This window comes from Rousettus aegyptiacus, unplaced genomic scaffold, assembly GCF_014176215.1.
Source record: "Rousettus aegyptiacus isolate mRouAeg1 unplaced genomic scaffold, mRouAeg1.p scaffold_m13_p_13, whole genome shotgun sequence".
Classification (NCBI taxonomy): Eukaryota; Metazoa; Chordata; class Mammalia; order Chiroptera; family Pteropodidae; genus Rousettus; species Rousettus aegyptiacus.
Window position 1 is genome coordinate 1,054,690 of NW_023416288.1, and position 24,807 is coordinate 1,079,496.

At 33.5% G+C, this 24,807-nt stretch overlaps 1 protein-coding gene across 4 annotated transcripts in view; it reads left to right on the forward strand.

The window, feature by feature from the left end:
• COG5 (component of oligomeric golgi complex 5) overlaps positions 1 to 24,807 on the forward strand; it is a 275,480-nt gene that overhangs the window by 123,066 nt on the left and 127,607 nt on the right. For all 4 annotated transcript variants that reach the window (XM_036230277.1, XM_016145849.2, XM_016145848.2 and 1 more), the window contains exon 7: positions 6,789 to 6,919. In XM_036230277.1, coding sequence (XP_036086170.1) covers positions 6,789 to 6,919 — 131 coding nt within the window. The remainder of the gene's footprint in view (positions 1 to 6,788; positions 6,920 to 24,807) is intronic.

The window sequence follows — 24,807 nt, forward strand, 5'->3', positions numbered from 1 at the left end:
ACAGGTGAGAGGTAATATTTCATTGTGGTTTTAATTTGCATTTCTCTTGATGGTTAGTGATGTTGAGCATCTTTTCATATGCTTTTTTGCCATCTATATATCCTCTTTGGAGAAACCTCTCTTCAGTTCCTCTGCCCGTTAGATTGCCTTTTGGATTGCTTGTCTTTTTTTTTTTTTCATTGTTGTTGAGCCGTATGAGTTCTTTATAAATTTTGGATGCTAACCTTGTATTTGGTTATCACTGGCGAATATCTTCTCCCAATCAGTAGATTGTCTTTCCATTTTGTTGATGGGCCTTTGTTGTGCAAAAAATTCTTAGTTTAATGTAGCCCTGTTTGTTTATTTTTTTCTTATGTTTCACTTGCCCGAGGATACATATCCAAAAAAATATTACTAAGAGCCATGTAAGAGTTTACTGCCTATGGGTTCTTCTAGGAGTTTTATGGTTTCAGGTCTTACCTTTAAGTCTTTAATCATTTTGAGTTTATTCTTGTATGTGGTGTAAGAAGGTCATTTAGTTCATTTTTTTTTTTTTTGCATGTGTTTGTCCAGTTTTCCCATATATTAAATAGATTGTCTTTACCCCAATGGTATTCTTGCTTCCTTTGTCATAGATTAATTGGCCACATAGGTATAGGTTTATTCTGGGCTCTCTGTTCTGTTCCATTGATCTATGTGTCTGTTTTTATGCCAGTACCTTGCTGTTTTGATTACTATATCCGTGTAGTATAGTTTGATATCAAGTAGTGTGATACCTCCAATTTTCTTCTTTCTCAAAATTGCTATGGCTATTCAAGGTCTTTTGTGGTTTTATGTAAATTTTAGGATTATTTATTTTAGTTCTGTGAAAAATGTCATTGGTATTTTGATAGGGATTGCATTTAATTTATAGATTGTTTTGGGTAGCATGGATATTTTAATGATGTGAATTCTTTCTACCCATGAACATGGTATATGCTTCTATTTATTTGTATTTTCTTCAGTTTCTTTCTGCAGTGTTATAATTTTCTGAGTACAAGCCTTTCGCCTCCTCGATTAAATTTATTTTTAGGGTTTTTTTGTTTTTTTTTTTTTGGTGCAGCTGTAAATGGAATTCTTTTCTTAATTTGTCTTTCTGATGATTTGTTATTGGTGTTTAAAAATGCAATTGATTTCTGAATGTTAATATTGAGTCCCGCTACTTATTGAATTCATTTATCAATTCTAATAGTTTTTGGTGGAATTTTTAAGGTTCTCTCTATATAGTATCATTTCATCTGCAAATAATTAAGTTTTATTTCTTCCTTGCCAATTTGGATGCCTTTTACTTCTTTTTCTTTTCTGATTTCTGTGGCTAGGACTTCCAAAACTATGCTGAATCAAGGTGGTAAAAGTGGACATGTTTATCTTGTTTCTGATCTTAAGGAAAACACTTTAGCTTTTTTACTGTTGAGTATGATGTTAGCTGTCATTTTGTCATATTTGGCCTTTATTACACTGAGGTATGTTTTCTCTTTCTCTCCATTTTGCTGAGAGTTTTTGTCATAAATGGATGCTGGATTTTGTAAAATGTTATTTCCACATCTATCGATATGATCATACGGTTTTTATCCTTCATTTTGTTTATACGGTGTATCACATTATTGGTTGACAGTTATTGAACCAACCTTGCATCCCAGGAATAAATCCAACTTGATCAGGGTGTATGATCTTTTTAATGTACTGTTCAATTTGGTTTGCTTATATTTTGATGATTTTTGCATCTGTATTTATTAGAGATATTGGCCTATAATTTTCTTTTTCTCTAACGTCTTTGTCTGGTTTTAGAATCAGGGTAATGGTGGCCTCGTAAAATAAACTTGAGAGCCTTTCCTCCTCTTGAATTTTTTGGAATAGTTTGAAAAAAATAGGTGTTAATTCTTCTTTGAATTTTTGGTTAAATTTACCTGTGGATCCACTTGGTCCAGGAGTTTTTTGATGACTGATTCGATTTTGTCATTAGTTATCAGTCTGTTCAAATTTTCTGTTTCTTCTTGACTCAGTCTTGGAAGATTGTTTCTGGAAATGTATCCATTTCTTCCAGATTGTCCAGTTCGTTGGCATAGATTGTTTATAGTATTTTCTTATAATTTTTTGTATTTCTACAGTGTCAGCTGTCACTTCTCTTTCATTTCTGATTTTATTATTTGAGTCTTTTTTTTCTTGATGATTCCGGTTAATATTTATTAATTTAGGTTATGTTTTTTAACAATCAGCTCTTGGACTTTTTGATCATTTGCATTGTTTTTATAGACTCTATTTTGTTTATTTCTGCTCTGAACTTTGTTATGTCTTTCCTTCCATTCACTTTGTTTTTGTCTGTTGTTCTTTTTCTAGTTCCTTTAGGTGTTAGATTAGATAGTTTGAGCCTTTTTTGTTTCTTGAGGTAGGCCTGTAAAGCTCTGAATTTTCCTTTTAGAACTGCTTTCATTGTGTCTCAAAGGTTTTGGATCATTGTATTTTCATATTTTTTTGTCTCTTAGTGTCTTTTAATTTCTTCTTTGATCTTGTCAACAACCCATTCATTGTTTAGTAGCATGTTATTTATCATCCTTGTGTTTGTGGTTTTTTCAGTTTTCCTCTTGCGTTCGATTTATAGTTTTATACTGTTGTGGTTGGAGAAGATGCTTGATATGATTTCAGTCTTCTTCAATTTATTGAGACTCGTTTTGTGAACTAACGTGATCTATCCTGGAAAATGTTCCAATTGCACTTGAAAGGAATTTATATTCTCCTGCTTTGGGATCAAATGCTCTAAATATATCAGTTCAATCCATCTGGTCTGATGTGTTTTTAAGGCTGCTGTTTCCTTGTGGACTTTCTGTCTGTAAGATATATCCATTGATGTCAACAGGCGTTAAAGTCCCCTACTATGATTGTATTACTATTGATCTCCCTCTTTCTGTCCATCAGTATTTGTTTATATTTAGGTGCACCTATATAAATGTTTATAAGGGTTATATCCTCTTGTTGGATTGATTTCTTTATCATTATGAAATGTTACTCTTTGTCTTTCATACAACCTTTGTTTTGAGTATTTTTGTCTGGTATAAGTATTGCTACCTCAGCTTCCTCTCCCCTCCCCCATTTCCATTTCCATGAAATATTTTTTTTCTCTCTTTACTTTCAGTTTCTGTGTCTTTTGATCTGAAGTGGATCTTTTGTGGGCAGCATATATATGGGTCTTGTTTTCTTATCCTTTCAGCCATTCTATCTTGATTGGAGCATTTAATCTATTTATATTTGAAGTAATTGCTGATAGATATGTAGTTATTATCGTTTTATTATTCATATTTTTTATCTTTTTTCCTTCTTCTTCTTAAAGAAATCCCTCTAACATTTCTTGTAATACTGGTTTGGTGGTGATGAACTCCTTTTACTTTTTCTTGTCTGAGAAGAACTTTATTTATCCTTCCATTCTAAATTATGGCTTTGCTTGGTAGGGCTATCTTGGTTGTAGATCCTTTTCATCATTTTGACTATTTTGTGCCAGTCTTTTCTGGCCTGCACAGTTTCTGTTGAGAAATCAGCTGACAGCCTTATGCAAGCTCCTTTGTAGGTAACTGCTTTTTTCTTGCTGCTTTTCAGATCTTCTCTTTGTCTTTAACCTTTAGCATTTTAATTATGATGAATTTGGTGTGGTTTTGTTTGGGTTCATCTTGTTTGGGACTCTTCTCACTTTCTGGACTTGTATGTCTGTTTCCTTCCTCAGGTTAGGGAAATTCTTTGTCCTTTTTTCAAATTAGTTTTCAAACTCATGCTCTCTCTCTTTTTCTGATATCCTGTGATGCAAATGTTGTTATGCTTGAGGCTGTCCCAGAGGTCCCTTAAACCTCTTTTATTTGTTGTTGTTGTTTTTTATTGAGTGCTTTCTGCTATCTGCTCATCCAAATTACTGATTCGATCTTTTGCTTCACCTCACCTACCATTGAATCTCTCTAATGTATTCTTCATTTCAGTTCTTATATTTTTCATTTATCATTTTTTTATGTTTCCTATTTACTTTTTTACGTTTCCTATGTCTTCGTTGATGTTTTCACTGAGATAATCTGTTCTTCCCATAAGTTCATTGAACAACCTTGCAACCAGTTAAAAACACTGGCATCTGGTAGATTGCTTGCCACTTCGTTTAGTTCTTTTTCTGGAGTTTTTTCCTATTATTTTGTTTGGGATATGTTACTTTTTCTCCTCATTTTGACTTCCTTCTTGTGTTTGTTTCTATGTCTTTGGTAGATAACGTTATACCTCCTACACTTGGCAGAGTGACCTTACATAGTAGTTCTTCTCTGGGGCCCAGTGGCACACTCTTACTCATCATCTGAGCTGGGTGCTCCAGGGGTGTCCCTCATATGGGTTGTATGCTCTCTCCTGTCAGAGTTGAGCCTTGATTGGTGTTGACACATCAGTGGGTGGAACTGACCCTCATATTGACTGGCTGTGAGGATTGGCTATGGCTACAGCAGACAAGCTGTTGTGTGGGGGCTGTTTTCACTGCACAGGATTTGCTTTAGTGGGGTGTCGGTGCTTGCCAAGTCCATCCTTTGGGTGTGTTGTTTGTGGCACTAGTTGGATAGTATTCTGGTTTGGTCAAAAACCAGCCACAAGGTTTAGTGGTTTGGGAGTATTTTGGGTGGGGTCCCATGTTGGCCAAGCTCAGCCACTGCCTAAGTCGGGCCAGGTGCTACCTGTTAGGAACTACAAAGTGATCTATAGTTGGTAGCTGCCTGTGCTGGGCTTGGAGGTGCCTGGGAGTGGTTATGCTATGAGCCAAAGCCAGCTGCCATCATTGCCAGCCTTTGGGCAACTTATCAAGAGGTACAAGGCATGTGGGGTGACGCTCTGTTGCTTGTTTGGTGTTTATGGACCTTTGACATTTTAGGAAAGTCTGCAGCTGGGGCCTAGGCCTGCCTGCTGCTTGTGTGGATTAGCCTCTGAAAGAGGGTTAGGCTGGCATGTGAAGTGGGTCAGGAAGGTTTTCAGAATCAACAGTATGAGGTGAGAGTAGTTTAGTCAAATTAATGGAGACTCAGATAAGGTGCCAGCCTATGCCTGCAGGCTGTGTTGGGGGAGGACTCAACTAAGAAACAATAGCACCTGCCCATCCCGTCCTTGTCCTGAAGCCAGACAATTTAATTTCTCTCTGTACGTCCTTTTCACATCGCTGTCCCTTTTCTGGAGCTTAGGGTAAGAGTTTGTGATCAAGTGAATCTATGGTCAGGCCCTTTAAGAGAAGATGCTTGGGTCTGCAGTAGCCCTCTGTCTCAATTGAACTGAGTCCCTACCGATTTTCACAGGCAGGTGTGTGGGAACTCCTCTTTCTGACACTGGTGCTCTGGGCTGGGGAGCCTGGTTTGGGGTTGGGAACCCTTTCTCCTCAGTGGGAACCTCCGCAGTTGAGATAACCCTCCTGATTCTTGACACATATGTGTGTGGGGCTAACCTGTTTTTGTGTCTTTGTAGAGCATAAATTGTTGGCATGTTACAGATGAAAAATCTGAGGCCCAATGAGGCCATAGTCACCTAGGGAGTAAATTCCGAGACAGAATTTAGGCCCAAATTTTTTATAGGCATTTTCAGTAATCTTTCCACTGTGGTAAGGCAAATATCCCTTTAGATATACACATTTAAAAAAAATGCTCATGGTTGAAGTAAAGTTAACAGTAACCACTATTCAACTGCCCTTTACATAATTTCTTTTGTCTTTCTGTGTAGAACTAACTATATGATTGATGTTCAGTTAGTAGATATTTGAGTCCTGCTTAGTGGTTAGCATTGTGAACTGCATGCTTTAATGTAGTTTCACCTAGGTAGTACATTGTGACTCCGTTTAAGATGTGATACTATGTAAGTGTTGGGGATATATTCTTATAAGACTTAAAGTTTGAAAATTAATTCAAATAGAATACAGTGAAAAATGTTTGATATTTTGTTCAGTTACAGGAAAACAAAGTAAACTTCCACCTAAACCAATTTTGTTTTTTAGAAATAATTTATTTTGTTACAATAGATGTGTTTTAGAACAGTGTCTCAAGTTGCTTAATGAAACCTTGACCTTTATTGGTAGTATTTTAGTTACCTTGTTTGTATATGTCTAAGGTTAAGCCAAAACATTAAATAAATTTCTCAATCTCTACATATCAGAGAGAATTGTTGTTAACGTTTTGTTTAATATCTTTTCACACTTCTTGTATGTATCAAATTTTATGGAGTATATATAATTCTATAGAGTTTATAGAGTTATTTTGTGTAATTTTTTTCATTTAGTAGTATCATGAACATTTTTCAGTGTAAATAACTCTTAGATCTGCATGATCATATAAACTGGCACCGCGATAAGATTTTTTCATAATTTATTAAATCATTCTCCCAATGTTGGAGATCTATTTCAAATATTTTGTTATAGGACAGCTTTTTAAAGCTGTCTTGCAACTTGAGAAATTTCTGAGGTTATCAGGATATTCATTTACATTAAAATAAATTTGCCACTATTTATGTGATCTGTTGACATTACTATGAATTTATGATCATCATAATTTTCACTCTTGCTTTACCAACTCTATCTCATTTGGAACAGTTTGCTTGGGAATAAAGTTATTTAATTGAGTAGAAAATAAATACCTGAAAATAGGTAATTGAGTAACTATTTTTAAAAATACAGATTTTGAAAGAGAATAGTGTTCAACAGCAAATGTATAGTATTTTTAAGAAAATAGACAAGATGCTTTGATACGGAAATATTTAAATGTGTGTTTATCTGTGTTTTTAAATAGATTACCTTTCTCAAGGAATAGATCTTTCTGGAATAGAAGTAATTGAAAATGATCTACTTTTTATTGCAAGAGCTAGACTTGAAGTGGAAAATCAAGCTAAGCGCCTGCTGGAGCAGGGTGTGGAGACTCAGGTAATAAAAAATTGCCTTTTTAATGTAAATATTACATATACAGATGAACATTTGACTTTGAATTTACAAAAGTAATATATGTTTTCATTTATCACTGAGGATCTTTGTCTATAATTTGATTTAGAGAGTAGGACATAAAGTAAGTACAGGGAAAATTTAGTGCAATTTATTTAATTCTAAAAATAGATTATCTAAAATTTCTAATGTATAATGTATATAAAATGAAATATATTTTTATATGATGTGTATATGTAAATAGATAGTTATTACCTATTGAGTATGCCTACTTTGTCCAAGGAACCGTTACTCATTTAAGCCTTTCAGCAACCCAGTAAGATTGGTATTATATTCTCATTTAACAAATGAGAAAACCGAGAGCTTAAATAATTTGCCAAAGATCACACAGCTAGTAAATGATATAGTTTGGATCAAAACGTTAACCATTCTAAACCCAGAACCTTTTGCCCTTAATAATCACTATGCGATAATTAAAAAAAAAAATTGACTTGAGATTTCACGTAAGGTATCATTTTCCTGATGCTTAATTTTTGGAATTAGAAGAAACCCAAAGGTACCGATATAGTAGAATCAACGAATTAGATGTAAACTCAGTTCTACATTTGTATTGCACCCAGGTGTTTTCTCTATTTATAGTGGATCCATATCCATCCAAAGACAATTATTAATATCCATATCTATTCATGTCTTTTAAACCACTTATTTCATTTTGTGCATTTGTATTGGACAAAAATAATTTTATAAATACTCATTCCTTTACCTAGTCTCTAAATCAGAAAGGTATTTACTTCTTATTTTTAATTGTTGTAATTTTTAAAATATAACAATGTCAGTTATTGTTTTAAATAATCTTTAAGAATTATTACATACATAATGAAAGTTAACAAATCATAAACATATAAATAGAATGAAATACCACAATGTGAACACATTTGTGAAATCAAAACTGGGGTCCAGAAATAGGACATTACCAGCACTCCTGGAGACTCTTCATTGTCTCACAATCAATACTCTCTTATTTTCCAAAGGTAGCTATTATCTCAGTTTCTAAAACTAGAGATTAGTTTTATTTGCTGCCAGTTGTATCTTAACTTTAGGTATTATTACAAAGATAAAATGCTATAATATTAAAAAAAATAAGATACTTGTCTACATCAAATGAGAGAAGATACCTTCTTCTCAAAGTAGTATTCAAGGGATTACACATCAAATTTGAATTTTAATGAATATTTCTATAGAAAGTTGATATCAGTCCAGCTCATTTAGTTGCAAGAAAGATAGTAATTAACATTTCATATAGTGCAACATCATAGTCCTTTTGTATTCATGTAATGGCCACATTATCACTACATCAGAGATTTAAAGCTTTATGTATATAAACTTTGAAAATTTTTACTCATGAAGTGTTTATTGCTGCATATCTATGTATATGTATACACATATATTTAATTTATCCAAGGCTTAATATTTTACTATATTTTCGTTGTGGAACTGAACTAAAAAGTTAGTTTTAAAGACTTTTTTTTACTATAGTCTCATATTTAAAATGGGAAAGTACGTTCTAAAATAGTTCCTAAGTAAACTCCTAGATATGTTATTGTTTTGTGTACATTTTAATGGTTGTCAGAGTTGACTTTACTTCAGTTTTTAAATCATATTTAAATTGAAGTAGAACTGATAAACTTTTAGAAAATTAATATTTCTTAAATATTGATAGTTATATAGTCAGACTATATAAAGTTAATCAAAAGATTATTAAAGTAGATGACTTGTTTAGACAGTGGCCTGTGTCTAATCAATGAGATTAAATTGGGAAGAAAAAGAAGAAATATAAAAATATTGTGTCTACAAAGAAGGAAAAAATATAAAGAAATTGTATGTCTAGATATGGAATGACTCCTATGGATTTTAGAATAACAGGAACCAGGGAGCTATAATTTTGTTGTATATCTCAGTGTGGTTTGGAGGAGGGTAGATTCTGCTCTGTGTATGGAATAGTGTCTCTGTGTGGATTATAGTACAGCTTGTTGACATTAGCCATTAATATTATTTAATTAATTTGTCTTGTTTAGATCCCAAATGTGTAAAATAACTTTCTGAGTGTAATTTGGCTTCCTGCCTAATTTTCCTAAAGGGAGGAAATGTACTGATCTGCCAATATTAACATTCTGGTTCATTTCACAAATTTTATAATATTTCTTAAGTGTAAATTGATATTCCTGTTTATAACATCATTTATTTTCAATGTTAGTCATATGTGTCTATCTCCTTTGGACCTTGCTTCTCTGGGTTATTTTCACAAAGTCAGGCTTCTGGCTTTGCAGACTGAGAAGATTAAACCCTTATCAGTAATGATGCCACTAAGATAATGCTTCTTGGAAAGCAGGGTGTCTTAGCTGAAAGAGCTTGTGTTTTGAAGCCCCTCCTTCCTTTTCCTCTCACAAAAAAAGCAAGACAAAGGTGTCACCCAGCTGTGTCAGCAGGCACTTTAGGAATTAAGAATGAAACTAGCTCTTATTGAATGCTTGTTCTTTGCCAGGATTTGTGTTAGTCACTGTACATTTGTTATGTCAATTTCAGTAACAAATATGTGAAGAAGATATAATTATCCACCTTTTATAGTTAAGTGAACAAAGGCCTGGAGGTTAGGAAATTAGCTGAAGATTACACAGCTAGCAAGTGGTAGAATTATGGTCTGGAGTGCCTGCTTTCCTCCTTTAATAAAAACAAGCAGTTTATTCTAATTTTGTTAAATTATTACATTTTAACTTATTTGGCAATTTGTGAAGCAATTTATATTGAAAAAGGAATTTTTACAGCATAAAAATTTCTTTGGGAAGTCTCCATTTGATGACTCATTCCTCGGGATTCTTCAGAATACTGGTTTATCAGTATTCCTTAGAAGTTTATCTTTCTTTGGCCAACTATTTTTTTCCCATTACATACAATTATAATTTTAGACTTTCTCCATTTTCCATCAACTTTTCCCTCTTGTCCCATACCCCATTTTACTTTGAGCAGATGCCCTTAATTTCTACTTTGTAGAGGACCCTGTTTACTACCTGTGCTCCAGATCTCATTTTCTTAGGAACCTTATCTTGCTGATATTTGCATCTCATATCTTTATTTTTTCTCTTTTACTCTTTTCATTCTCATCAGCATTTAAACATGCATATTTAATGCCACTCTCCTTTGTGATCTCTGCTTTTCAGTCACAGAGGCTTTCTTTTAATTTTTCTCATGCTCATTTTCCTTCCTCCTTTAGATTTTTCTTTGTCTTTTTATGCCTGGGAATACTCTTTCTACTTCCCAATAAAACAGGTGTTATTTTTTTTCTCAAATTATATTCTCCCATTTATCAGAAATCATTGATATAGTTTAATATATTATTAATATTTATAAATATAGACTAAAAATTACATTTTAATTTTGAAGTATTATTGCATTCATGAAATATTACACAATTAAGTAACTTTATAGGCTCATAACCTAAATAGAGATGTTCAATAAATGAAGAACTTTTTACACACTATTACTTGCATTTAATATTCAACTTCTAAAAAAAAAATTCAACTGACATTAATTTGGTTTCTCAAAAATGTTAGTGATCTTCTTTTATTGAGTTTGTAGTTGATGGCCATCATTTTCAATATCAGCTAATTGTAAAACTTTATTAAAAGAAAGTGCAATTTTTTCCAAAACCAAATTTTTTTATTAAATGCAGATAACTTCTCTTTGTTCATTATTGTTTTTTCCTAATTGATTACCGTATTCATTTGTAGGTTTTTAAAATTTTTATTAAGTTTATTGAGTGACATTGGTTGATAAAATTATATAGGTTTCAAGTGTACAATTCTATAATACATCATCTGTATATTGCATTGTGTCTTACCACCCCAAGTCAAATCTCCTTCTGTCACCATGTATTAGACCCCCTTCTTTACCCTTTTCTATTGCACTCCTATCCCCGTTTCCTTCTGGTCACTACCAAATTGTTGTCTGTGTCTATAAGTTTTTGTTCGTTTGTTTGTCGTTTTTAGTTTTATATCCCACATATGAATGAAATCAAATGGTTCCTGACTTTTTCAATCTAACATTTCGCTTAGCATGATAGCTTCGAGATCCATCTATGTTGTTGCAAATGGCAGTATTTCATCTTTTATTATGTAGGTACCACATTGTCTTTATCCAATCATCTATCGAAAGACACTTTGGTTGTTTTCATGTCTTAGCCTCCATGAACAATGCTACACATAATATAGGGGTACATATGTCTTTACAAATAAATGTTTTCAAGTATTTGGGTAGATAGAAGAGGGATTGTTGGGTCTTATGGTAATTCTATTCTTAATATTTCGAGGTACCTCCATACTGTTTTCTATAGTGGCTGTACCAGTTTACATTCCCATCAGCGGTGAGTGTATGAGGGTTCCTTTTTCCCTACAACATCTCCAACACTTGTTATTACTTTTCTTGTTGATGATAGCCATTCAAATAGGCATGAGATGGAATCTCATTGGGGTTTCAATTTGCATTTCCCTAATAGCTAGTGAGGTTGAGCATCTTTTCATATATCTGTTTGCCATTCGTATGTCTTCTTGGGAGAAGTGTCTATTGAGGTCCTCTGCCCAGTTTTTAATTGGATTCGTTGTTGTTATTGTTGCATTATTTGAGTTCTCTATATATTTTGGATATTAAGCCCTTAATAGAGGTGTTGTTTACAACCATTCGGTTGATTGCCTTTTAGTTTTTTTTTAATTTAATTTCTGTTTTTTTAATTACAGTTGATATTCAATATTGTATTAGCTCAGATGTACAGCATAGTAGTTAGACATTTATATAATTTACAAAGTGATCCCTCTAATTAGTCTTGTACCCATCTGGTACTATATAAAGTTATTAAATTATTATTGACTATATTATCTATGTTGTACTTTACATCTCCATGACTGTTTTGTAACAGCTAATTTGTACTTCTTAATCCTTTCACTTTTTTTAATTAATAATAATTTTTTTATTTATCAGCTATAGTTGACATACAATACTATATTAGTTTCAGATGTACAATATAGTAATTAGACATCTATATAACTCACAGAGTGATTACCCTGATAAATCTAATACTCCTCTGACATTACATAGTTGTTATAATATTATTGGCTACATTCCTTATGCTATACTTTCTATCTCCATGACTATTTTCTAACTACCAAATTGTACTTCTTAATCTCTTCCCCCTTTTCACTGACCCCTAACTCCCTTCCTATCACATAACCCTCAAAATGTTCTCTGTATCTTAGAGGTTTTTTTTTGTTTATTTTGTTCTTTAGATTCCACATATATGTGTAATCATATGTCATTTGTCCTCTATCTGACTTACTACATTCAGCACAATACCCTTTATGTCCATCATGAAATATCTTTTTCCATCCCATTACTTTTAGTCTGTATGTCTTTTAATCTGAAGGAAGTCTCTTGTAGGCATCACATATAAGAGTTTTGTTTTCTTGTTCATTCAGCTATTTGATTGGAGCATTTAATTCTTTTTTCATTTGAAGTATTCATTGATAGATATGTAGTTATTGCCATTCTTTATTTAGACTTTTGCTACCTACTTTTTTTCTTCTTAAAGAAATCCCTCCAACATTTCTTATAATACTGGCTTGGTAGTGATGAACTGCTTTACCTTTTTCTTTTCAGGGAAGCTCTTTATTTGTCTTTTAATTCTAAATGTTAACTTTGCTGGGTAAAGTAATCTTGGTTGTAGGTCCTAGGTTTTCAGCACTTTGAATATTTTGTGCTAAGTCTTTCTGGCCTGTAAAGTTTCTGTTGAGAAGTTGGCTGATGGTCTTATGGGCATTCTGTTATATGTAATTAATTGCTTTTCTCTTGCTGTTTTTAAGATTCTCTCTTTGAATTTTACCTTTTGACATTTTAATTATGATGTATCTTATTGTGGGCCTCTTCGGGTTCATCTTCTTTGGGACTCTCTGAACTTCCTGGGGTTGTATGTCTATTTCCCTTGCCAGGTTAGGGAAGTTTTCCATCATTATTTCTTCAAATAGGTTTTTAATTCCTTGTGCTCTCTCTTCTCCTTATGGTAGGAACCCCTCTGATGTGAATGTTGTTATATGCTTGTCATTGTCCCAGAGGCTTCTTAAACTATCTTCATTTTTTTGGGTTTGTTTTTCTTGTTGCTGTTCCGAGTGGGTGTCCTCTGCTACGCCATCCTCTATGTCACTGATTTGATCCTTCATGTCATCCATTCTGTTGATTCTCTCTTATGTACTCTTCATTTCAGATATTGTATTCTTCATTTCTGACTGGCTCCTTATTATGTTTTTCATCTCTGTTTTTATGTTTTTTATCTCTTTGTTAAAATTCTTACTGAGATCATCAACTCTTCCTCTAAGTTCCTTGATCATCTGTATAACCAGTGTTTTGGACTTTGCATATGGTAGATTTCTTGTCTCCATTTTGGTGAATTCTTTTTCTGGAGCTTTGTTCTTTTCTTTCATAGGAGACATGCTTCTTTGTCTCCCCATTTTGGCTGCCTCCCTGTGTCTGTTTCTCTATTTTAAGTAGGGCTCCTAAGTCTCCCAGTCTTAGTAGAGTGGCTTTATGTAGTAGATGTGCTGTGGGGCTCCTTGGCACAGACCTGGGAGAGGTCCAGCTGCAAGCCAGGTTCAGCCATAGCCTAGGCACCTCTGGGGTTACCTGGTAAAAGTCTCCAGGCAATCCACATATGGCTACCACCTGTGCTGGGCTTACAGGTGCCTTGAGGGGCCAAGTCAGGTGCTGAGGCTGGCTGCTACTGGTGCGGGGCTTGGAGCTGCACAGCAAGAGGTACAGGGCATGCTGAGGCTGGATGCTACTTCTTTGGGTTTTGTGAGCCTTTGGGAGATTTTACGAAAGTTTGTAGCAGGAGCCAAGGTAGCCCATTTGTATAGATTGAATCACAGGAACCGGCTTGGATGGGCCTAGAAGTTGGGAGAGGCAGAGTCTCAGGGAATCCCCTAGGTAGAGTGACCTGTGTTACCCAGGTTGATGGAGCCCATGTCTGCAGGCTGGGTGTATGTGTGTGGGGTGTTCAACAAAGGAACAATGGCTTCTGCCTGCACCTCTGTCCAGGAGCAAGCAGCCCTTCCAGCCCTTGCCCTGAAGCCTGACAGCTCAGCATATGTTCCTGGTGCCCCTTAAGCTGCTGTTTCAGCACTGGAGCTCAGAGCGAGTGAGTCAGTCAGAGAGTAAGGCCGGGCGTGGGCCGTTTAAGAGGAAGATCTCAGCTTCTTGCAGCCTCTGGCTCACTCAGCCCCAACCTCCGCTGGTTTTCACAGCCAGAGGTTGTAGGAACTTCTCTTCTTGGCACTGGAACCCTGAGTTGGGGAGCCCAGTGTGCATCCAGGAACCCTCCTCGCTCCTCTGGTGGATGAGAGGACTCTGTAGCCAAGATAGCCCTCTTGATTCTCCATCCCAACACTTGGGGAGTCCAGGCTGTTTTGTGTCTCTGCCCCTCTTACTGTTTTGAGGAGACCTGTTATTTGAGGTGACCTGATTGTAGGGCTTTTGTTCAGCAAGACCTCCGGCAACTCTGTACTGGTTGCTCTGTAATATTATAATTTTGGTATGGTTGCTAGAGGAGCCCTACACAGCCTCTACCTTCTACACCATCCTGAATACTCTCCCCTCACCTTTTAGTTTTGATGATGATTTCTTTTGATGTGTAGAAGCTTTGTAAATAGCTTTGTAGTATTACAAAGTCTCTATTACATGTATTTCAAAATTTCTGTTTTCAAAGACACAAACTAAATGACCGCTTAGTTGCCAAGGAACTGTTGTTTCTTCTATATAAAAAATATATAACGTCTGACCTCACAAAAGCTGTATTATTTCTATTTGGAAAAGATTACCACTTTCTTTACAAAAACTTTGATAGGATTAAGGACTTACAGTACATCTCTGGTGAAGCATACCATATCACTCTATTAGGAAAAACCATCTTCAAGTAAGTTGACAGTCTTTGTCACCAACGTGGAGCTTCATTTGCAGCTCATCCTTGACTCCTATTTCTTTCTCTCTTTCTTTTTCCTACTGATCCTTAGAATCTTGTACTGACAGAGCCAGATAAAGAGAACCTTATGGTATTTTCAGGATTGCAGCATATTCCATTACCTCAAGCTCTAACTAGCTTTTAAAAATAGGTGGTAAAGATTTTGATCTGGACAAGTTCCTGCATCACCATAGATACCCGGCCCCCACAGTGAAATGATGACATATTAATTAGAAAGATGGCTTTAACTTGTGAGTTATAAGCTTTTCCAATAAACAATTGCAGGACTTGCTAGAGGTTTCAGAATTGAGGAAGAGGATGTATTTACTTGTCTTTAAAAGCCATCAGGGAGAGAGTCTGTGTACTCAGTTCTTTCAGAGCTCAGTACCCTGACATAGTCTCTCCTGCAGTAAATGTTGCCAGTGCTAGAAAGTAAACATCCATGAATCTACCTTTTCCTAAAGGCAGAAAAATAAAACCTCCTTGGTCAAGCCCATGGTCTTTGTGCTTATCAGTTGTCAGCTAAAAGTACCATAAAAGTATGATCTAGACAGTCTTTCTAAGATGACAATATAGAATTTAAGTTGAGCAGATAAATATCTGCATAGTATAAAGTCAGTGATTATGATGTTATGAATCCTTTTTACTTCTGTAGTTAAATTTTCTCAGTTGTTTGTAGCACAGAGATGATACCAATTCAAATGAATTGTGTTGAAGTTAAACATCTTCTTAAGCTTCAAAAAGAACTTTCTGAACACATCGATTCCCTTTGTAGTTAATTATGGTAGTTCAGCATGCAGCAATTCTTTTGTTATCTCTTTCTTCTCCATGGGCCCAACAAACACTAATAATATACTCAATGTCAGTTGATTTTTCAAGCTGAATATCTGCTTTAAGAAGCCTGCCTTTTCTATCTTTGGCTGCTAGGAGTTTTCCTGGCTGGTTGCATGAATTCTAAAACAGGTCTCACAATTTGAACCTACAAAATTTCTTTTATAGATTCAAATTTTGTATGTTTGGTTCTGATATTTTTGCCACTTATTAGATAAAAATTTTAATAATTTTTCAGTTCTTGTAGGAACCATTTTTCTTGTTCCATAATAAACAATTTGATAGGGGTGGGAGAAATGGATTAAGGGAGTCAAAAGATACAAATTTCCAGTTGTATAATAAGTCATGAGAATGTAAGGTACAACATGGTTAATACTGTTTTGCATATTTGAAATTGCTAAGAGAATAAATTTTATTTTATTTTTTATTTAAAAATTTTTTCTTAATTAAAATTGTTGGGGTGATATTGAGAGTAATTTAAAAAAATTCTCATCACAAGAAAAAGTTTTTATGTATGATGACAGGTGATGGACTTATTGTGTTGACCATTTCACAATATATACAAATATCAAATCATTATACCCCTGAAACTACTATAATGTTGTTTGTTAACTGTACCTGAAAAAAATTTGAAAGGTTGATTTGATTATAGTCTTTTCAAGTTACACTGTTTGCTCCTATCACTGTTAGCTTTCCATATAGTTAGTAGGGACCTGGTGTGAATACATTTACGTTGTTAGATAAGTTTTATGACATGTATAAATAATAATTTTAAAAGTCTTCTCTAGTTTCTCTTTAAAGATATTTGTTATATAGTAATATATAATAGTAATGTTATTAATATGTACTAGCATAGTATTTTATAACTTTAAAATATATTTTAAACTAATCATCTAAATATTTTCCCTAAACTTAATCTTACTTGTTTAGCTTGTGCTTACTATTTTACCTTTAAATTTTCATGGAAATTAATTTGAGCTCTTAAAAATTTAACACTCTAAATCAAGGGTTGGAAAAACAATAATCTGTGGGCTGTTTTTGTGTGGCCCAGGTGCTAAGAATTTTTACATTTTTTAAATGGTTGAACAGACCGAAGAAGAAAATATAACAGAGACCATACGTGGCTTGGAAAACCTAAATTATTTACTATCTTGCCCTTTAAAGAGAAAGTGTGATCTCTATGTTAAATACATAATTATATATTTTTTCTTGGCATATGCTTTAATATTTCTTTCATTCCCTCCTTCCTACCACCCTTCCTCTTTTGCAGTATTTCAGTTATTGTAGGATATTTCTGTTTGTGTTTTATGCCAAATATAAAGTAGCACTGTTATTCTAGTCTTTATATTATACGATCATGTTATTTGCTTATCGTTTCATACATACTGTCATGAACAGTCCACATTAATATTGGTTGCTTTGTTCTTTTATTTTATTGCTATTTTACAGTATAGATTCACATCTAACTGTCTGCATTTACCTTAGAGTCTCTTGGTATTATTGTTTTACGTAGTTTTCCAGTTCAATGAATTGCAGTTCATTTTAATTCTGCCTTGTGAATAATTTTTTCAGTAACTAACTTTTCATTGTATTAATCAATTCTGTCATTGATTAAAATTTGGTAATTACTCTTCAATCTACATGTAATTGTTTTTCTGTTTCTTAAAAATTCTGAACTTTTGTATTTGGATAACTCTGCTTTATATGATTTTACTTAATTTAAACAATCTTATACTGGCTCTTTTTTTTTTATAGTAGTAAATACAAAAGGTTTTATTTTGTAGTTAAGAAAAAAAAGTAGACCCAGGAACTACTTTGGGACACTATAGGTTAATTTGCATTTTTTCATAGTTTTTTATAACTGAAGTCATACAATATGTTCTTTCTTGTGTCTAGCTCTATTCATGCAACATAATTATTTTTAGATTGATCCATGTTGTGTACATTGGTAATTTGGCCCTTTTTTATTGCTAATTATTATTTCATTTTATTGAAGTACATTTCTCTGTTCATTTATTAATGAATATTTGGGTTATTTCTAGTTTCAGACTATTGTAAATAAAGTTGCTATGAACAGTCAAGTACAAGTTGTTGTGTTAGCATTTGTTTTCCTTTCTCTTGGGTAAATACCTAGCACAAAGATTAGTTGGGTTTTTGCAAAGAATTATGTTTACTTTTTAAAGAGACTTGCAGTTTTCCAGAGTGATTCCATCATTTTTCATTCCCACATCTGTAGATTAGAGTTCTGATTCCTCCAGATCCTCACCAGTTTGATACTGGCAGGTTTTTTTTGTTTGTTTTTTTGTTTTAAATGAGGGTGTGGTAGAGTCTCATTGTAATTTTAATTTGCGTTTTGCTAATTGCTGATGTGACTGGCTAACATTTTAAATGCCTAATAGTGAAGGGTCTTTGTCCAACATTTCAAGAGTTTTCTTCTTGATTTGTAAGAATTTTTAATGTATTCTGGATATGTCTTTTGTCATATATATGTAAATATTTTCTCCTGTCGTGTGACTTGCCTTTTTTTACATTGTTATTGAAGTGTAATTTTTATACAATAATATTCATTTAAGTATATTGTTTGATGAGTTTTAGTAAATTTATACAGTTGTGCAACCATCTCACACTCCAATTTTTTTAAAACTGTTATGACCACAAAACAGTTCTCTCATGCTTGTGTACAGTCAGTCCTTCTTTTCACCCCTCAAACCCAGGCAATCACTGATCTGCTTTCTTTTTCTATAGATTTGACTTTTTCTAAAAAATTTTATAAAAGGAACCATATTACATAATTTTATATATCTAGCTTCTTTCACTGAGCAGCGTTTTAGTTAGGTTCATCTATGTTGTTGCATGTATAAGTAGTCCTTTTTATTGCCGAGTAATATTTCATTCCACGGATACACTCCCTTTGTTTCTATATTGATAGACTGATGGACATTAGATTGGTTACAGTTTTTGGCTGTTAAGAATAATGCTTACTTCCCCTGTCCAACGTGGTACACTGTCTTTTTGAAGAACAAAGTTTCTAGTTTTGCTAAAGGTCAGTTTGTCTGTTTTGTTTGCATGTTATGTAAGAAAATTTTACCTGCTTTAACATTACAAAGCTTTCTTCCTTTGTTTTCTTCAGAAGTTTATAATTTTATCTTTTAAGTTTAATTTTTATATACAGTGCAAAGTTCATTTTTTTCCATAGAGATGTTCACTTGTTTGAACACCTTATGTTGAAAAAAATATTTTTTTCCCCATTAAATTACTTCATTGTAAATTTGTGGTGTTTTGCACTTTGAGAATATTTAATTCCTTCTCAAACTTTCTCTTAATGATTTTAACATCAATTGATGATTTTTGCTTAAATCTTTTAATTTTTTTTTATCAGAGATTGGGAAAGAGTGATTTTCAATTTTTATTATTTTTTTATTGACTATGATCCTGTTGTAAAGAATAACTTTCACTCATCAATTAAACATCCTTGGTTACCCTGAACTGCAGTTCCTTTTTAAAATAATGGATGAACATTTAAATTTTGTACTTTCATTAGCAATTTTCAGAGTAATGATTTGATGTAATAGTCACTTCCAGTGGTAGCAAATAAGACGTGATTTTATTCTCTCTCTCTTTTTTTTTCTTTGTTATTTCAAGTATTGTTGTGGACTCATGTATTTTTATATATTGTCTTTCAATCAGTTTGGTGCCATATGAGGCTGCTAGAGTTGTAACAAGCTAGATTATAACAATGACTTAAACAAATTGATATTAGTCTGGATGTGGGTGGTGCTAACATTGTTCCAGCTATCCATTCTATCATCCTTAGTGTCTTCTTGCTTGTAAAGACATGGTCACAAGACAGCTTTCACACCCCTAGGCCTTATGTCCATATTCAAGGTGTGGGTATGGGGCAGTGCCAGCTACCAGCTAAAAAGCAATATTATAAAAATCCTTTTCCAAAATTGCCCTAATAGACCTGTCCTTATGTTTTGTTGGCCAGATCTGGGTCATAGTGTCACCTCAGTTGTCAGGAGGACTGTGAAAGGAAGTATGAAGCAAAGAGGAACAGAATTGTTAACATTGGCTTAGACTGCTCACGAACCATTGCCCAAGGCAGTGTACATTGTCACCCCTGGAGAAAATTAGGTTTTTACTAATAAGAAAGAAGGGTGGGGGGTGGGGGGAATAACTAGTTATGCTGCCATAAATATGTTTGATAAAGCATGGGATGACTAGAATTATTATATTATTTTATATGAAAAGCCATATTTATATATTTAACTTAAATTTTTATATTAAAAATAAGGTTTGAGAGCTTGCCTCTTAATGTTTTATGATTACTTTCATTGTCCTATAAAGTTCATTTTATTATTTAACACATTTTAGTGTCCTTAAATATTATCTATTATGTAATATGATGAGAATGTTATTCTAAGTATTGACATTATTTAAAAACTTTTGTTTAATGCTAAACTATGAATTCATGTAGACTAGGCTATTCAGATTTATTTTGTAAATAAATTTGGAAGTTAAAAAACCCCTCTATATTATTCCTTTTTTCTCGTCTCCGTTTTCTTAAGGTCTCTGTGTGTTATCACTTCTTTTTCTGCAGAACCTTGCTCTTCCAAACCACTTTCATTGTTTTCTCGTCTTTTTTCCCCACTCTCATTTTTTTCCTTGCCTTACTATAAGTCTATTTTTATGCTTCTCTTCAAAAAGGGCTAGAATAAAGTTGATTTCCGATTGGTAAGATCATATTGTGCTATTAAATGTCCTGCTTAATTTCTTAATTTCATTAGGGTTATAGACTGCTGACTTTTGATTGTTAACAGGTTCTGAAATAATTGTATTAGGTTAGCCGAGAATTACATATCAAGCTTTAATGGGCTGCATGTTACTGAATCAGAAAAGCCACTGGTAAGCTCTGAATCACAACCAAGGTAGCTAATATGATTCTTGCTTTAAATTACATCATTTAATATGATTCTCTCTTCCTTTAGTATATGTTATCTCTCCCATGGAGTTGCATTAAGTTTTCAATGTTTAAAGTGTGTTGTAGCTCCAGAAAAAGGGTCATGCATGTATCATGTTAGTACATATGCACACAGATATTATAAATTGCCTTAAATATTTTGTCCCAATATATACTGGTTATGTATAAGGTATTGTGAGTTTATTAATACTACTCTTGATAAGTAAAATATTTGTGTTTTAGAATTCTTCAATTATTGTGCATGATTAAGGTGCTATGCATTTTATTGTCCTAAAATCTACCTGAAAATCATCCTAATTTTATTAAATATGTATTCTGTTGACTGATTGGTTTAAAGATTATCTGCTTTTTGGTAAAGATCTGTATTCTTTCTGTGTTATAAAAAACAACTTTACTTTTTCTCAGCTGTAAGAGTTGTCTATATAGTGAAAGGTACCTGTTCTTTGAATTTTTTCTTAAACTGATTTAGCATCTTCCTCAGTATAACGTCTGCATGTTTGAGGAAGCCAACAGGGGGATATATTGATCATTTCTCCCTCTCTACCCCTACTGCCTCCATTTTTTAAATCGGATTCTAGGATTTCTTCTTCTTTTTTTTTAATTGACTATGTAATGGCTTACTAAGCGAACATTGAGGAAATACCGTAGTTCTGAAACCTCTTCACTAATAAATTGTTTTAGATGTAAAATTTCTTAATCTGTGTTTGTCTTTCTAGTTAAAATCAGTTGGAATCAACTCAGACTTTATCATAGGACTTAAAGTTTTGTGAACCAAGTCACTTTGTGGAATGTTGCATGGACTATAACACCAGAATAAAAAGAATTAAGCTGCTAAACAATTATTTTGTTAGGGGAAAAAGTAAAATGTAATTGTTATTCTTTGTGATACAGGATTATACGATCCTTCCAGACTTTTAATATTCATCTACAGTGGAATCCTGGTCTTGTACATTTATGTCATTTTGCATTTTGTTTCCAATTAAATCAAAGTCTACAACTCTTTTCCATTTCTAATTTTAATTATGTGAAGCTTTTAAAATCCTGTCAAACTTTTAACTTAAGGCTTTATTTATGCTCATAAAGGTCTTTTGATATTAGCCTATAGCTTTGTAAACACTAGAATATTACTTGCTATTTCTTGAAACAGTCTTTACAGTAGTCTACAGATATATCTCTGTTCCATTAGCTCAGTGTCAGCTGTTGCTTTGGATACAGTGTTCCTGTTTTGGCAAGCTTTTTAGGGATCTTAAACAACTATGCTTTTTTTCTGATTGTATTCTCATGGGATTTTTTTTTTACCCTCTTTGTAAATGCAACCAAGACATTGAAAGAGAAAAAAGATGACGTTATATTTATTTTCAAAGCAGGAGAAATAATTTTAGTTTAAAAAAATGATTGTACCATATTTCAAAATGCTTTTTAAATGGTAGAAATCTACCTTGATCTACTTATGAAGTTATCCTTTCTACTCTCTGTTTCATGGTCTTTCAGTGCATTTTATATTTATGAAGTTGGGAAATTTCATAGAAGGTTAAGTGATTTGCTGAAGGTCACAATGCCAATTTATAGAAAAATTATTCTTAGAATATTGACTGTCTCAATTAAAGAGAAAACATTGTCTAGAACATTGCTGCCTTTTCAGTAGAAGTTTCTTTTTCTAGCATGATGTTTTTCAAATATGTTTAGTCTGTCTGTTTTGAGATCTCTTACAGTTGCCTGAGAATATTTGTAAAATTGGTATATCTGGAGAATTTCTAAAGTCAAATGGTAATAGGATGGCCTGTTGCAGAGTATAAAATAGGGAATGAAGGTCCCAAGACCTAAAATTGGCCTGCCACTGAGCAGCTCTGGGCCTACCCCCTTGATTTCCTACCTTAGTTTTCTTAACTATAAAATGAGCATTGTAATACTTACTCTACCTATATTCTAAGGAAAAATTGGTGGATGTGAGGGCCCTTTTAAATACTGCTGCCTAGGGGAGAGAGCATCTCTATTTAGTATACTATTTCCACAGATCAGGGTGAGCCATGATGGATATAGACCACCAAGGGTGCACAGTACCAGGAATGGGTCTGGTTTTGTGAAAAGAGCCAGTTCAAAGGTGGTATAATGAAACAAAGATAAGTCCTAGTGCTGACTCTGGAATGTTAAGAAAATAGACATACAAATCAGGCAGTTCAAAATGACCAGTGAAGTATTCACATTGTGTTTGTCAGGAATACCTGTGGGATGAGAAAGGGGATCCTTTTAAAGACAGTTTATGATTTTACAGATTTAAATCATGCTAAGGTTGTGATTTGCAGCAGAGAGTGGGGAACCAGATAAGTGAGGTAAGAAGTTGGTTAACTGTTTGCTTGTGAATTAAAACCATCAAGCTTCCCAGAGATCATCACAGTGATCCAGGGTTCTAGGAAGGAGTTTTTTCATGGACAGTTTTCAGGGGGACTTTAAACTTGAGGAAATGTGTATTAGATGCCTCTTAGCTAACCTGTTTATTTGTGTAGATAACATAGTACTGGTTTCCCAACACTAACCTGCCAGTTGGTAGCAGTCATGCCGAAGTTTTATTAGTTCCCAGTAAAATTAAAAATAAGAACAAGATGGTGACTTTATCATAAAGCAATATTCATGCTATGAGTGAATGAATGTCTCTGATTCTAAGGATTTTACATATATAGATATAGATATAGATAGATAGATAGATATTTAACCATTTTTTAAATGAATAATGATAGTATATAGTGAGTTTTTAAAAATGTCCTTAGCAAAGTAAAAAGATAGGCTTTATAGGTCATTCTACTTACCTGTTTATTTTAAATTAAATTTATTGGGGTCACACTGGTTAAAAAATGTTTCAAGTGTATAGTTCAATAGTATGTCATATGTATATTGCATCATATTTTCATCACCCTAAGTTAAACGTCCTTCCATCACCTCATTACCCTTATCTACCTACTCCCCTCCCCTTTCCCTCTGGTAACCTCTAAACTGTTGTCTGTGTCTATGAGGTTTTATTTGTTGCTTTCAGTTTTATGTCACACATATAAGTGAAATCATGTGGTTTTCAGCTTTTTCTGTCTGTCTTATTTTGGTTAGCATGACCATCTCAAGGTCAATCCATGTTGTCACAAATAGCAGTATTTCATCTTTTATTATGCCTGAGTAATATTCCATTGTATGTATGTGCCACATTGTCTTTATCCAATCATCTATTGAAGGGCACTTTGGTAGTTTGCATATTTTGACCACTGTAAACAATGCTGCAGTGAACATCAGGGTGCATATATCTTTATGAATAAAGTTTTTTAAATTTTTGTGGTAGATACCCAGAAGAGGGATTGCTGGGTCTTATGGTAATTGTATTGTTAATATTTTGAGGAGGTTCCTGTACCAATTTACATTCATACTACCAGTGTATGATAGTTCCTTTTCCCCACAGCCTTTCTAACACTTGTTATTACTTGTCTTGTTGATGATAGCTATTCTAACAGGTGTGCAGTAGTATCTCATTGGGGTTTTGATTTGCATTTCCCTAATGGCTAATGAAGTTGAGCATCTTTTCTTATGTCTGTTGGCTGTTTGTATGTCTTCTTGTAGAAATGTCTTTTCCGGTCCTCTGCCCATTTTTTAATTGGATTTGTTGTTTTTTGTTTTTGAATTATATGAGTTCTTTATATATTTTATTAGCTCCTATTGGAGGCTATCCTTACCTCCTTTAAAACTTTACCGCTTAAAGAAAACCAGGCTTTTCTTTATTTGATATTGATGGTTATTTTTAGAAGTTTAAAATTAGACATTTTAAAGTTTGAATCTCTGCTTTGCCATTTGTTCTGTGTTGTCTTGAACCTTCTTTTAACTTCTCTATTCATCAGTTTCTCTGAGTGTGTGTGTGTGTGTGTGTGTATGTGTATGTGTGTGTGTGTGTGTGTGTGTGTGTGTGTGTGTGTGTATAATGTGACTGGTTTATTTCACCACATAATATCCTCACAGTTCACCTATGTTGTAGCA